This window comes from Aphis gossypii, chromosome X (genome assembly GCF_020184175.1).
Source record: "Aphis gossypii isolate Hap1 chromosome X, ASM2018417v2, whole genome shotgun sequence".
In the NCBI taxonomy this organism is placed as follows: domain Eukaryota; kingdom Metazoa; phylum Arthropoda; class Insecta; order Hemiptera; family Aphididae; genus Aphis; species Aphis gossypii.
This window is the reverse complement of record NC_065533.1, coordinates 55,993,666-56,010,744: the sequence shown is the minus strand read 5'-3', so window position 1 is coordinate 56,010,744 and position 17,079 is coordinate 55,993,666. Positions and strand designations below refer to the sequence as shown.

At 26.7% G+C, this 17,079-nt stretch overlaps 1 protein-coding gene across 2 annotated transcripts; it reads right to left on the bottom strand.

Moving 5' to 3' along the window:
• Positions 1 to 746: 746 nt before the first annotated feature.
• On the bottom strand, positions 747 to 5,927 carry LOC114125284 (repressor of RNA polymerase III transcription MAF1 homolog). Of its 2 annotated transcripts, XM_027988874.2 has the most exons (6): positions 4,902 to 5,927; positions 4,701 to 4,838; positions 3,510 to 3,666; positions 2,671 to 2,870; positions 2,479 to 2,601; positions 747 to 2,237 (listed from the first exon to the last, which is right to left on the bottom strand). In XM_027988874.2, exons 1-6 carry the CDS (start codon positions 4,982 to 4,984, stop codon positions 2,072 to 2,074), a joined length of 867 nt encoding a protein of 288 aa, XP_027844675.1. In that variant the 5' UTR covers positions 4,985 to 5,927; the 3' UTR covers positions 747 to 2,071. The 2 variants fall into 2 exon arrangements, with proteins under 2 accessions (XP_027844675.1, XP_027844676.1); XM_027988875.2 differs by lacking the exon at positions 2,479 to 2,601.
• Positions 5,928 to 17,079: the final 11,152 nt, after the last annotated feature.

Here is a 17,079-nt window from a genome sequence, read left to right as displayed (position 1 = left end):
ATGGTATATCTAGTTACTAAACTATCACTAACTAATATTCTTTTATGGCTATATTTAGATTTTTGCCTATTCCTTAATAAAAAACTTCTTATGTAAGTACTAAATCAGCAGTACCTATAAATTAAGTTGACAATTGTCAGCATAATAAATTCATAATGACTAATGACAAATATTTTGATACACATTAATACATAATAAACAAATAAAATAATTGACAATACTAGTTACTAGATAACTGGCATGAAGATTGTATTACTAAATGAAATAATAGCAATGGTGTTTTTTATTTAATTATAAAGTATAATATTAAATATATACCTATTCCAAATAAGATAATAATTGACAATTTTTTCCATACTATAATTAAATGTAGGCATTAGGCTTACCTTGTGATGTGTGAAGTGTGTTTATTTAACTATTCAATAATAAAACTAATATAAAGAATTCATTTTATCGAAAAGCTAATTTGATGGAAAATTATATAATTACTAATAAATTAGTGGTGTTTTTTAAAGTATAACTGATATCTGGTCATAATTTATATTATGGCAATTTTAGTAATTTACGTAAACTTAAACAGCACAGTATGTTATAAGATTTAACAAATCATTAAAATGTTATGTAATTGTGGTTTTAAAATTTAAAAGAAATACAATGTTTACTATAAATTTATAAATTTATAATAAATAAATTTATTGTAAATAAATATAATATATTGAACCAAATTTTCAGTAATTTATTATTAAATATTCTGAAAATTATTGTTTATAGACAAGAAAATTGTTTCTTTTGATTTAAATTTTCTTAAATAATTTTGTACAGACTGTGAATGTTTAAATGATAAATTTGTTACAGTATATATCTTTACACATTTATTTTGGTAATTCTTTTTATTTTATTTACTTTAAAATAGTGTGAATAAGTTATTAAATAAAATAATAATTACAATCATGATAAACATTTAACAATAAGTAAATCATATTAAAAAATATATATTTTATTAATAAATTATTTATAGTTAGTACTTAATTCTACTACTTATTAATTATTACTAGATTGACTAAAAAGTGTGCAAAGATTATTAATTTATATTATATTACTTAAAATTCTTGCAATAAACTAATAATTATCAAATAAAAAATAAAATCATGAATGTTGGTTTTTGTCTTAAAAATTAAAATCAGGGTTTAAAATTATATCTGTAAAAGTAATAACTACCACTCGTAAATCGATTTTAAATTTTCAACTATTGTATTACACAAACAGAATTAAATATTAATAATTATAAATAAAAATTAATTTTAGCAATATCACCTTATAAATTATAACGAAAAAGTTATGTTTCTAATAAGTCATAAACAGGTACATCAAATTCATCAAAACATACTTTTAATATTTATTTTTTGATAATATATTTCTTTTCAAATAAAATCTATTACATTTTGAATACAATAAGTCATTTGTTCATCTAAATTTCATCAAACCAATACAAAAAAAATAAAACAGTTACAGGATAAAGATCAGTTTCTTATATAATACTATCTACTAATGTATAATAATAATACTTTGTTACTGTAATAAATAATATTAAAATTTAAACAATTTCATTTATAGATAAAATATACTTAAATTAATTTTTTGGAAATATAATTTTATAAACCTTTAATATTATAATAATGTTATACTTAAATAATCTTTAGTAAAATTGTTGTTAATAAATTCAAATATAAATAAATATCAACGAAATATCGGCGACAATAAGTCAATCATGACTATTTAAATAAGCAATAACTGAGATCCACCACACTATATCTTAGTTTTACCAAACATTTGGAAAGTAATTTACATCCTAGTATAATTACACTCACACATAATAACAATTAAAAATGTGCAAATGTGTAAAATAACACATCATTTGTGTAAATATTATAAATCTATATATTATGATTATTTTTTGAATAATGATAGTTATTAACTGATGTTCACTAATATCTAGTTAAAAGCATAAAAAAGAAAAGAGAGACAGCAAGTTAAAATATATTTAGACTATTTTTCCTTTTAATTTTGTCACTTAGAAATTACTATTTCCACCTCGACGACGACTACTGCTTAAAGGACTTCTTTCTCTGCGATGCCTACTGTTGCTATCAGCATTTCCATCATCATAATAATCAGACAAGAACATAGAGTCTGATCCAGGTCCTATTGATCCATCAAAGTCCATAGGATAAGAAGAACTAAAGTACAAAAATAAAAAAAAGTTAATTCAACATAAAGTCAAATATTGTAACACACACACATAAATACAATTAAATCTGAGAAGTATAGATTCATTGAGGAAATATAATGAATTGAAGTATTTTAGTAATTTAAGTCATATTATTATTTTAGACTCAAAATAAAAAAAAATATTTAAAAAAAAAATTCAATCTTAAAACCTCTCAGTTTAAATTATATCTATAAATTTGTGAAACTCGCCTAATAATGCGTCGGCAAGTAAAAAATAAAATTCTTTTTAGTTTTTTGTTGTAAAAGAAATAGTTGAATGACCACAGGCATCCATCTTCGCTAAATGGATCTGATCGCATGTCAGGTGTGTAGCTGTAAGTGACACATAATGAGTATAAAATGTGTCAAAATATAAAATTTTAGTTGTAAGTAAGTTATTACCTGTAAATGTCACATTGTGACATGCTAATTTCTTTGTCAATAACTTCCCAGAGTTTATCACGTAACTGTGAGTAGTTTTTGGGAGTTGCATTACTTTGTAGGTGATTCAAAATAGTTTGATTAGATCCAACACATGATGTTGCTGTAGTAGGTTCTACAATAACTGCTGATAAGTTATTATCCACATCTCTCATGACCCACTAAAAAAATTATTAATAATTAAACTATCTTAAAATTTAATATAATAAATGTATATTCGCCTCAAATTTTTGTATTTCAAAAAATCATTTAATAAGAATTGAAAAATAATTTTTATCCCTCTAGAAATTTAAACAAATTGTAACAAAGTTTTTTAAAAAAAGGATAATGGTTGGGTATTCATGTTTTGGACACTTAAGAGGGATTTTCGCTAAAAGTTAAGTATAATAAATGATTATTGACTTCAGAAACTTACATAAATGTTTATGTATACATAAAATACTTTAATTATAGCTTCAAGTTAATTTGACAGCAAGATGGCTATACTCAGAAATTTGGAAACATAAGACAAAGAGACATAAAAGTCTTTCTGAACTTAAAAAAAATTGATGTTAGTGAAAATATATAATTTTAACTCTTGAAGTAATAAATAATGCATTGTAAAGGCATAAAAATTAAATTACAAACAAATAACTAAACTATTTTCATGATATAGTATAAAAATGAATTTGTTAATAATAGGTATACTTGACACTTTGAATATTAAAATAATAGTAATATTTCTTACATTTGTATTAGCTTTTTATCGTAGGTTCTTCAGATAATATAACAATTATAATATTTATTAGCAAATTATTAACCTGCAAACTACGTTCTTTACTAAATTCTGACGACTTGGCATCTGTGAAATCGTAGTCAGGTGCAAATGTGGCATTCAGTGTTGCAATTAAGTAAAATAAAGATTTGCGTGATATTGTATCACACAACAAGACTTCTTCATCTCCTGATACACTAAGACTGTAAACATACATTAAATTTGATTGAATTAAAATCTTAAAAATTTTAAGGAGATTAAAAAGTGTTAACTAAAATTATATTAATCATACAATGATAATACATAAAATATGTGAGTCAAATTTTAATATAACATGAGTTATTACTAGGGCTCGAAAGTTGTTGTATTTTGCATTTTTTTTTTTTTTTAACTTTTTTGATGATACTCTCCTGACCTTAAATATGTTTCATTAGCATGTGATTATAAATAACTAATTTTTGGTATGAATTTTTTTGTGTTTATTACTTTTAAGTCATTTTTACTGATTTCACACTAGTTCACTTCTTATTAAACCTTGTCAACCATTATGCCGATAACTTGAAACTTGGAAATTTATTAAACAAATATTTGTAATTTTTTTTTTTTTTGTAATTTTTATGTCATATTTTGAGTAATTTGTAAGCTTTAATAAATTTATTTAGAATTTTATAGTAAAATTGAGTAAAATATTTAAAAAAAAATGTATTTTTATTAATTGAAACATTTAACTATATGTTTTTAAGTAATTTTTTGTCATTTTTATGTGATATTAACATTATTTTTTTTAGATCATTTTTTAATGTTAATGAGATCATCAACTTCCAAGCCCTAGTTATTACTTATTTCTATTTTTAATTGTGTAAAATGTTTAAGCTTTTACAATTTTCTTAACAGCAACTTTTTATTTTTCTTACAAAATAATTAAATCAATCATGATACCTATAATTCAATTATTTATTATTATTTTATATATTAGGAATATTTTTATTGCAGAAGATAATAATTAGTGTATTAATATAAAATTATTTTATCTGAATATACAAAAGAATCGTTAAGTTATTTAATTAGCAAAATCATAGAACTAATTTTATTGATATCCTATAATATGTAATTTTAATACTTTATTTATAAACATTGTTTGCATTAACACCACGATAATATAATAGGTTGGGTAATTTTACATTTTGTTTTCATAAGTAAGTATATAAAACTATCAATGCACTATTATTTATAATACCTTCTTCCGTATCGCGGATCACTGTTTGGTGAACAGCCCAATGCTTCGAGGTCACCTGGCTGTGTGCCACTCTGAGAGTAAAACTTTTTATACTTGTGTTTCTCATCGCCTACCATTTTGCACGAATAGCTTTCAATCCTATATCAAAAGAGATTATGATCGACGTGTACATTTGCATAATAATTAATATAACAATATTACCTGGCAACAACTTTAACATCTCCTCGGTCAACGCAAAGTGCTCTCGACAGCTCGATTAATTGCGAGCTCTCCAACAGTTTCATGATGGATAATATAACAAAGGTACAACGTCAATACCGTTTATATCCGCCGGTTGTATAGGCAGCACCGTATTCGTTGTGAACAGCAATTACTCGAATTCAGGTGTGTAGTCGAACTTTCCATTTTCACGACAAAAGCACCGGGGTCCAACACGGACGGACGGGGTCCTTGTCCAGGATCCAGATGGTACGCAGCTGTGGCCGACACCGACCTTCGGAATACTATTCGCGAACGACGATTTCCGACCGGGATAAATTAACGATACGCCTACGGTCAGACGCAGTCCACCGACGATCGGTAAAAAATTGGCGATTAATAACGACGAATTTCCGGACCAAAGGTATTCACCGCGCCGATTGGAGCACCGTGAGGACGCGGAAGAGAGGTCGAACGAATAAAAAAGGTGCACAGATCGTCTCCGCGCGCAACAAATACTTGAAAGTCAAAAGTCGAAACACTCGCTTGGTCCGTTGAACGTTTATTATTTATTGAGTTGTTTTTGTTTACTCACCGCGCGCGCGCACACACATACAATCGCTAACACACACACACACACACACGCACGCACTATAATATACAAACGGGCGCACTAAAAAGCGATAAAAACGACCGCCAAGCCGCCAAAATGCCGACTGCCGCCGTCGCTATCTAATAATAATATTATGCGGGACGTTTTTGTCGACGACCTTGACTCCTTTGTACTATTACTACTATTTATTTTTCTCGTATTATTATTGTTATTATCGTAAGTTGGTACTTGGTAGCGAGCCAGTGCGAGTCTTTATAAATCTTTATCATTCGGACGCGGTACCACCCCGCCGCCGCCGCCTATCCACCATAGTGCCATCCTTCACCGACGCCGCGGCCGTCTCTCTCTCGCTCGAGCTCGCGCGCAGTCGCGCCGGCACGATGACAATGAGTCTGTTGGTATGTGTGTGTGTGTGCGTGTGCGTCTGTGTGCGACCCACAGGCGAGTGAGGGAGCGACCGCGGGGGAGCGGGGAGAACGAGCGCTATCGAGTGGCCCGGCGGCTCACGCGCACACAGCTGTACGGCAGACGGCGGCCTCACGGAAAACAGCTGCCCGCGCGCCCGACGTTGTTAGTTGTTCTGTTATTCCATTGTACATCGTGTTGCGTCGCTAACTGTTGTTGGGGGAGGAGGGGTGGTCCACCTGGGTCTCTCGGTGGATACCGAATGTCTGGGCCCATGGCCTTGTGGCGACTGGCGGCCGACGAGCGAGTTTCGACCGGTCGTCGCCCGTCGTTGTGTCACTCGTGTCGACTCGAACGGAGCACTGAATCATTTTGGGTTTCACCGATTTGTAATTTTTTTTTATTTTCTAGAATTATTTCATGCTCAATGTACATTTGTACGAGTGAGACGAGATTTACGGCGGCTATAATATTGTTGTCACGAAAAAAGAGCGCTAAAAAGCGGTGACCGTCAAACATAAAGCTCGCGGTTTTTTATTTATTGATTTTGGTTTATTTCGGTCGAGTCGCTGAGAAGCTTTCGTTTTTCGTCCCTAATCTCTATACATATACCTATTATTATCACACGATACTACGATAGAAATGCTGCGTACCAGCAAAATGTCGAAAATCAATGATTACGATGACAGCAGTAGGTATTATACGAATTGATTATAATAATATATTAATTATAATCAATGGTATAAGCAAAGGGTCACGGGGGCCAGAGCTAATTTGTTGTACCTATCCGCAATAATGTTATATTCGAAATAATAATACATCATAGTTCGTACTGTATAGTATGAAAACATATAAAAATCTAAAAAAAAAAACATTACAATTTTACCTTCCCAATCAATAAAAGGGGGATCGTCCTACGTGAAACTACACTACCTCTTTTTCCCATAGTATACATTACATAGTTCATAGATCATAGTCATGGTATTGGTAACTATCCGTGTGTGACAACTTAATTAAATAACATTTTATAAAGTGGACTGCTCACCCACGTGAGTCCTCAATTAGACACAGTATAAGTTATAAATTATAATACTCGGCATTATTTGCCCCCTATAGAAGTGTTAAACGAACATGTCGTAATATTATTATCATCGCGATATTAACGACAAGACAAATTACTAGATTAAATGACGAGTATCTAATTATAATATCTAGTGTTCTATCTTTGTCCGCGGTGTATTTATAAAATCATAATTTATAATCATTTAATATATTTATAGTTTGCAATGTTTGTATTCTACATTGGTATATTACAGTTTTAATTTAATTCGTAAATAACATTGTTACAGATCTTGAGGCATAACTAAGCTCACGAGTCACAAAATAATGATGTAGTAAATTAGCTTTTTAGTAATTTAAATTGTAATATTATACCTACTTAAATGTAAATCAAAAAATAATAAAACTAATGACTCATTAAAATTGAACTCATACAATCGGATGTACCCTGCAAAACAGTATAATGTATACATATAGTACATCTAGTCATCTAGACTACATTATTATGTACATCTTAAGTATATATAGACATTAAGTAGGTATTTGCATATTATAGTCGTACAATACTGAGATAAGTTTAATCTCTTACCTACCGGCTACCAATGAATATTAAAGATGCAAATTTAGAAAGATAAAAGATTATACTGTTCAGTTAGTTCATGGAAATAAAACACAATATACATCAAAAGAGATTATTTTCAAAAGCAATTTAGTAATAACTAGTATATAGTAAGTACACTTTCGTCCTTCACATCAATTAGCTAATAGCTTTTTGTACTTGTTATTATATTCATTTTATTTCGAAAAATAAATCATATATACACAAATCTTTTTATTTTAATATAAATATAATTGGAGATTGCTTATTATTGAAAGGCGTCAGGTACACCTTATTTTACACAGAATTTAAGTACTCTAAGTACTCATTAGTTATTACGGGTTACAGGTAATATGGGCTGTCGGGTCACACTTGATAAACTTAGTCTTTAATCCACAGATCGTTCCGAACGATAGCCACGTGATTTAATTTAATACCTATTCGTTTTGTTACGAAGTTAAATTATTACGCAGCTCGATTTCCATACAAACTTATGAAATTTCAAATCTAGTAAGTAATAATAGATTAACAATACATTATAATTACGAATGTCGAATACAGTTATCACTCCATACATACTTATTACTTACATTGTAGAAAACACTAAGCAAAATCAAGGACTTCTATAGAAAGTAGGATGATGATGAGTGATAACTGATGAACATAATTTAAACATAGTAGGTATCGTTTTAACAATAATCAATTAGAACTACTCTGGATTCTGGAGTAATATATCAATATATGTTTGATAGATACTCCTATTATCAAGGAACAATTAAAACAATTTAATATATTTTATATTTAATTACCGTATGAATATGTTTAACTATGGAAAACAAATGTTACCTATTGTTTTTTTCAAATCTTCTAATAGTATAAAAATTGCATTTTTATATGAGACATTATGAATAGCTAGATGTTGTCGGGATACTACAACTTGTTAAACATGAATACAATTTAGTATTTAATATATTAATACGTAAGCACTTATCATATGTATGATGTATCAATAACTCGGCATATATATTACTTACATAAATACTAGTAAAAAAATAGATATATCGTTGAAAATATATTTTAGAATAAATTTACATACGACAAATTGTTATACGTATGACGTTAAGGCAGGTAAAATGTAAGAATAAGAATATACTAGTGGCGTCATCTGTCTAGTAAGTAGTAGGTAAATTAGAACAAATTACTGGTAAAGTCAGGTAATAGTCGGTAATACGAAATATAAAAATTATTTAAATTAGTAATCGAACTATTCGAACTTTATTTATATAATAAAAAATAATAAGTTTCATTATTATTTGTTATTAAAATATACATCAAAAGGCGTATTTTCCAAGATATGTTTTTTTAGTATATAAAGACTCAAAAACTAAAATACGATGAAATGCATGTTTTTTTACATAAAACGTTCATAATAATACAATAGGAAGAAAAAAGACAAACGCCGACACCGAACTGTGAGTGCGATAAAAATACAATATTTTAGACTTTAGTAGTTTAGTACATAATATGATGAGTTTATAATTAAAACGGTTTTTATTATTTAATTTCGACTAATATTGACGTCATTACTATAACTATAAGTAATAATATTCATGATAACTATTTTACAATTTTAAAACAAATAATTCATATTTTTGTTAATATGGTATATTATTTATAAATGTATAATCTTCGAGATACTTTGGTATCTGTCCGTTAAGAATGGACGGCTGATCGTTGATATAAACTATTATATCACTGCGGTTACAATTTCTCTTTCCTCTTCATCTACCCCCTTGACCTGTTCCACAACATCATCTTTTTTTTGTTTAACCACTGCAGTAAATCACTGTTCTAACCAAAAACATTTAAATACGGTTACATATTTATTGCATTTTTAAGTTTTTTATATTTCAGGTAGGACTTGGATTTGGAAACGATTATAGGGTGTAAATTTAGTGCAGAAATAACGTTTTTTATACATGGAAAACATTTTCTTTGATTAGCCTGTTTGATCGAATTACCTACTGAAGAATTTCTATTACTAAATTGACGATAGCATATAGGAACGAACATTCACCCGACTATAAGTATATGATAACTTTAAATGGGAATTTGCTCTTCAATTATTGAATTTTAGTGTAACCCAATTCTATGAATAGTAGTTTCTATAGCCCATAAGTTTGGTACTCATTTGTTCAGTAATAAAACGTGTACACTATTTTTCAATTCTGAGTTATTAAATACATAAAATACAGTCTTATGTATTTTTATATGAACATTTAAAGTTAGAATTTCAACAAATTTCTTTAAATTAAAACTTTGCTTATTATTTTTTTATAAAAAATTATAAAATGATTTATGTTCATACATTAGGGTCATAGTGTTTTAAATTGTAAACAATATTCCTCTTAAGAAAAAGTTCATAACCAAATCTAAGAAGTACAATATTTTCTCTATAGAAATTTCAAGTAGGTACAAATTTGGTAGAAATTAATTTTAAATTATTTTTTATATTAATAGTTATTAGTTATTAGTGATTACTTATTATTATTATCTAGTTACGTGCTTTATAATATAATACATACGTTTATCAATCCTATATCATTGCTCTTGACTTTCTTAATCTCTTTTTTTTAAGCTTCTAGTATATTTTATATTATAATATATTTATTTTAGCCAAATTCCATTTATTAATTTATCTAATCATTATACTAAATGGCTACTAGAAACCTTCTAAATTTTTACATTATCATACGTAATTATATACGCCTCTCTGCGAGAGAATCTGTATAATAATATTCTCGTTCCGTACTATTTCCATCATCTCAAATGATCAAATTTCCCTAGACCTAGGCACCTAGCCATAATGAAAAGCCATAATTATTTTTTAGTGCATTATACTTTTTAGTATTAGGTAGGTAATAAATCATTCACATGAATACATAGTACATACGTTTATTTCTTATTAGTTATAGGGTTGCCATATTTTATTTTCCTTGAACAATGACAAACAGTTTTTGTATTATTCTTATGGGAAAAATATTATAACTCCTCCACGGTCAACTACCAGCTTTAACATGTGATTTTGTCGTAACTAGAATATCACATATAAAATGGTCTGCACTTAACAACATACCTTTATTGATTATTACTAATAATAAATAATTTATAACTAACTAAGGTAAAAGTTATATTGTGATTCTATAGATGTAATTCGTAATTTAATCGATATTTCTAATGTTTGTCCATATATTATACTATACTAATGCATATTATGGTTGAAAACCACTGAATGTGTCATGCGTGAATTTTCAAATTATGAACAAAAATGTAAATGATAACAAATGGCCTCAAGTATTTAAAATTGTTTATTTTTTATTAATTTATCTAAAGTATGTGATCTTTTAAGAGTTTTGTTTGTTTGTACTTTGTGGGTAAAAAGGCCTTGTATTTACAATATTTATTTTTATTTTTAAATTAAAATTTTTTAACTTCGGTTAATATTTTACTAAGGAAGTCAGTTCCTTGAATACGAAAAAAAAAATTACACAGGCGCCAAAAAATCAGCAAAAATTATAAATAGTTTTAATTCATATTATATGTATAGTTTAAATTGTTTCTATTATAAGAATTATACTAACTAAACTATATATATGTATGTATATGATATAGGTATATAAATAAAAATGTGAACAATAATATTGTACACTGAAATAGTGAAATGTAAGCTATTCCCTACTAACGATGTTGAAATTAAATTCTAAACTTCCAGATTTCAATTAGTTTTTTCATATTGAAACTTTTATTTGTGATTGGAATGTATTATGGACCCTTTAATGGCTAAAATCTATAAAAATTCGCAACATAATAAAATAGGCGAATTTAAATTGCTACACAAGACCTAACAGGTAAACAAAATACAAATGTTAGTTCCTACTTGATAGAATTAGATACATATTATGTTATATTATGTAAGTTCCTACACAGTAAAAAAAAACACAAGTAAATTCCTACACTACGTACTTAATTATAAACTATCAATCTAATATCAGTTATAATAGTTATATCATATTATAATACTGTCATATTTTTAACCTTTTATTATATATAATATATAATTAAAAAGATATCTATCTAATTTAATTTAATAATTTAAAAAATAATAACTCATAATTTATTGTAAAAAAAAATATAAGTATTGCTTTCTATGTAAAATATATAATTTATAATTTAATAATTTTAATATAATAAAACAATAAAAAATATATATATTATATTTTATGTGGTTTATTTCTGAAGCTTAAAGCTTTAACGTAGTCATATTGATTAATTTTTTTTTAAGTTGAATATTCTTTTTTAATTTAATTTAATCTTTTAATTTTTTGGTTTATAAAATTATCTTTTGCACCATGTTTTTGACTAATTTTAATTATTGTGTTACTATCAGTAGTTCTTTTTTTCATGTATTTATTAAATTGAAATAATTTGAGAATTTCAATCATTTTAAAATTTATGCGAATGTTCATGATAAAAATTTGATTCAAAATGTAAATGGAAACTTTTACATGCGTTTGTCGTGTGTATTCTATTAGAAGATTGTTTAGCCCATATTTTCGGAGGAAAAATACTATTATTTGTATTATAGTTGTCAATTAAATAGGTAATCACAAAATTCTGTAATTGCTGAATTTTTAGGTTTATCTGCCATAAAATAATCTGTAAGACAATCCTCCACTTTCTCTGGATAGAGAAAAGAAAGTCCAAAAATATGTACCAACTATTTTCCTACATCGTTATCTGCTGAATTAAATTGTTTTTAAAATTATTAAATATTGTATAGAATGCATTACTTATATATTTTTTTACAATCATGAATTATTGTTATTTTTAAAATTATTAAATTGATAAAATTTATTAGGTAAATTATTAAATATTATATAAAATGCATTACTTTTAGTTTTTTTTTTTTACAATTATGAATTATTATTATATTAGAATTATTATTTTTAAAATTATTAAATTTAATTAGATAAATAACATATAATTTACGTTGTGTATAGAAACTTACATGTGTACCTTTTTTACCGTGTAGGAACTTACACATGCACCTGTCTTCCGCGGTGTATGAACCAACATACATACCTTTTTTTTTTCAAGTAGGAACTTACACATCACATATGTAGGAATTTACGTAGGAATTAAGGAATTTACCTGTTACTCTCGTGTAGGAACTTACGATTCCCCAATAAAATAGTTGATGAACAAAGAACAATATACGTATACCTATATATGTGTGCATATGGATATATAATGATTTAGAATTCCGAGAATAAATTAATTCTCTCAATTAAACATAAAAATGCTCATTCAGTTTTTTCCGAATAATAAATTCACAAAAATAAGTATGCAAAAACCAAATAAAGGATGCAGTTATGCCAGTTTGTCTACAGGTCCAGGGGAAGAAATAAATAAGAAAGTTACTATATGTATTTCAGAAAGTCTACACACTAATTCGCATTTCGCACACAATTCAAGTTTGATAAATATTGGATTGACTAGTTTATAAATTGACTTGTCATATATTTTAATTAAGTATATATTTTTTAAGCGAGATTTACTTTTATTAGCATAGTAATAAATTGATAACTATATAATAATAATATAATCATTATGTAATAAAAATGACACTATGACAGTAAGTTGTGCACCTAAGTTGAAATAACACAGCTATAAGAAACTATACAAACGTTTTTGTTTACATGATTTTGAATCCAATAATTTTGAAATGTTATTAATATGAGGAGAGATTAAATAAAGATAATACTATAATAATAACATTACTTTTAACTAACACAATATTTAAAAAAAATAACGCTCTGCTATACAGTAGGTATCGAGTGGGCCTCGGATATATAGTAGGTCACTATAATGGGTGTGTTAAATTTGAATGTATTGATAGGTATCATTATTCATTGTATACAAAAAACGATTCTGAACGGAGATGGTTTGTGAGCCTAAGATGTATATTTTCTACTGGGTGGTGAAAAATGTGGTTTATGTTTTAATGATCAAAATTCTAAATACCTCAAATTAAATCATGTACAGAAAATGGAAATTTAAACAACTGGTGTATGTTTCAAGTTTTTACAACTAGTAATTTTTAACTATAAAAAAAAACTAAAATTATTTGATTGAAAATAATTGTTATTTTACACGTATATATTTAATTTCATAAAAATTTGAACGTTATAGATAAAAAAAATTTAAGTCGTCATGTCAACGTTCAATTTTTTTTATAACTATTGTAAGAAAAACTTATGGAAAATCTTGTATTAAATTTTCAACTCTTAGCTATTTATACAAAACTTTTAATACATTTTTTAATACAAAATTATTTGAAAATATTCATGTCTAATGATTTTGAAGAATTTTGTCAATATTTGAATTTTAAACGCTAATAAAAAAAAAATGTGTTTGTATTTTTATAATTTTTAAATTATCATAAGTCAAACTTATGAGAAACTTTGTGTTAAATTTTCAAGTATTTTAACTTAGCCAAAATAAACTAAACGAAAAAGAATATTTCAAATGCATATAAATTGCCTTATTAAAATAAGTGAAATATTTTGAAATAAAATTATGTAAAGAAAATGGATATCTAAATAACAGGTGAATTTTTTAAGTATCTAAAGACTAGACTACTTTTGTCCAAAAATAATAACGGCCCAAATTTTACGCGGCCCACCGAGATTTTCTCGGTAGCTCGCCGATTCAATCCGGGCCTGCGAGTATGTCACTTATGCTTCTAAAGATGTTTTATAATTTATTCATATTATCATTATTCATGAGTTATTTAGTTTTTTATAAGTAAGATATTAGAAGAAATTAAAAGAAACTTTGAAGTATTAAATCAAGAGGGAGAAAAAAGGATGCTGTTTTATACCATAAGAGAAAGGTATGGAAAAATGTTTGGTAATCTACTGACGCATAGTATTTATTTATGACTAATATATATTTGAAGGACAGATAAGTCGGCATAAAGGAAGGGAAAAACCTCCAAGGAAGGCATTTATCGAAGAAATTATGAGACAAACTGACTGTATAATTTGTTAGTCAAAATGAAAAAATGCACTTCCTATAATAGTGATGAATAGGAAAAGAATAAAGATTTTATAATTTTACAATTGTTTTTGTGCATGTTATTAATAATATTTGATGTTTTTTGAATAATATTATGCATTTATGCATATTTAACATTTTATTCGTGCATATTTTGCCTATTTTAGCAAGGTTAAATTCGGTCTATAACTTTCAAGACCTATTAATAATAATATAAGAAAATTACGTACGCAGGTAATAGAAAAAATTTGAAATGTTTATAAATAGCACAAAAAGAGCAAAATATTTTGAAAATTATATCATGTCTAATAAATGTTGGTAAAAAATATTTTTGGAAAATTTCAAACCTCTGGAGTAGTATAGTAGTATAGTATAGTAGATTATAGTAGTTGGTTTAGTGTTTTCTACTACTTTTACAGTTACAAAATAGTTAAAAAAAAAAATAAATAAAAATACATACATATAATAAGTAATAGCTATAATAACCAACTAATAACACACTGAAATTTTAATAGGTTTGATAGGTAAAACTATACTCATGTTAAACGCATTAGGTACCAAAATAAAGTGGCGTGGAATCTACAATTAAAAATTGTAATTTGTTTTTAATGCGTTTAAGTCGGGTTTTTTCTTATTGATTCCAACAAATCGCATGCGTAGCAAATAGCAATAATGAGTAAAATAACTGCAAAATGTTAAGTTTAAGAAAAACTATTAGATGTTCTTTAGGAGAGGGATATAGTAACCATAAACGCCCTACAAAAGTAGGCTGTCTCTCATATAAAGTTTGCCAGGTCAGCTAATGATGAATGATGATATATATTATATAAAAAAAAGTTATTTAGAAAAATTGTTTCTACCCATGTATATTCAATATTTTTAAATTACTATTGAAAGACCAATTTATGGGGAAATTTGTATTAAATTGATGGTATTTAATAAAAAACCAACATGGACCTAAAAAAGTTAAGAACTTCAAATGTCTATAGGACTATAACTAATAAAAGAAAACCAATATATTTTGAAAATGAATTTTTTTAATCGTAGATAAAAAATTATGTGTAGGACTGTAGGAGATGACATCAAGTCCTTTACAAATCACATGCAATTATTATATATTTATTTATTATTGTTGTAGTACATTACCGGAAAACAATTTTTTGTAATTATGTTCCTATATAATATCACGTAATAATGAAAACATATACAATATACATACGTGTTTTTCTGTTCGACAAAAAAAGAATAAAAAATAATAGCTCTAACTTAAAAATACATGTATAATAATGTAATAAACACACATGCAATACAGCATACACATTTTATATTTTTATATGCATACGACACACCCACGAATATTCCTACTTAAAAACTATAAATATTAATTACTATTGTGAAAATAAGTTCCTAGTAACTATAAAATATCATATAGGTATTTTCAAAATAATTATAGCTATTCAATTCTTAAATAAAAAAAATCAATTTTTGTCGAAGGCTGGTAATTTGTACATATTAATCTCGTAATTCCCGATTTTATTGAAAAGTACCTCCTAATTGTATCACTCTCTTTCACAAAGTTTAAATTAGATCCAACTTTATTCCTAAAATCACCCTCATTACTCTAAAGAAATACATTGAAAAACGAATACATTCGTCTCTCGTAAAATCTAAATGTATGATGCCAAATATTTTGGGGTGAAGGCTGATTGTATAATCTTATTAGTTATTTTTTCTAACGGATGTTTCTATACGACTAAGCCAAAATAGGTATATATTTAGATACAATCATGTTATATATAGGTATAAATATATTTATCACTGACATAATAGTTACATAGTACGTAAGATACGATTTACATTTTTAGCCTAGCGAAAACGTGTTACAAAGTTTGAATAATATTATAATAGAAAAAAACAAATGAATACATAGTAGGTATATTGAATGTTAGCCAATGAACTTTTATGGATCTTAAATCTTGTTTTAAGAGTAATAAACTATAGAGCGTACTGCGTAGGACTATTACCGAGAAACACTATAGTTAAGTACGTACCTATACGGCTATACGGCCATACATACCAATATGCTATAATAATATAACAAAGAGATTAGGCGTATAAGCGATGTATCATTGATAAATAACCATTCAAGTAGACGGTATATGGTTATACAGAATAAAATATGTTGGTTTCTATTCCCATGAGGCTTTGTCAGAATGGTACAGGGAACTGTGATCTATTTATTATATTTTGAGCGATCCATGGTTGTAAATTTGAATAATAATACGTTGTCACAAATTCGCAAATGTGAGCCATATTATATGTTTTATAGTATTTTTAAATTAGTACTCCATATTATTTATTTAAATTACTTAAATTTCTTATATTTT

Coding starts and splice junctions, on each gene's coding strand:
- LOC114125284 (XM_027988874.2), bottom strand. CDS start 4,984: ATGAAACTGTTGGAGAGCTCGCAATTAATCGAGCTGTCGAGAGCACTT. Junction 4,839..4,901: donor GATGTTAAAGTTGTTGCCAG/GTAATATTGTTA, acceptor CTTTTGATATAG/GATTGAAAGCTATTCGTGCA. Junction 3,667..4,700: donor GATCCGCGATACGGAAGAAG/GTATTATAAATA, acceptor GTATGTTTACAG/TCTTAGTGTATCAGGAGATG.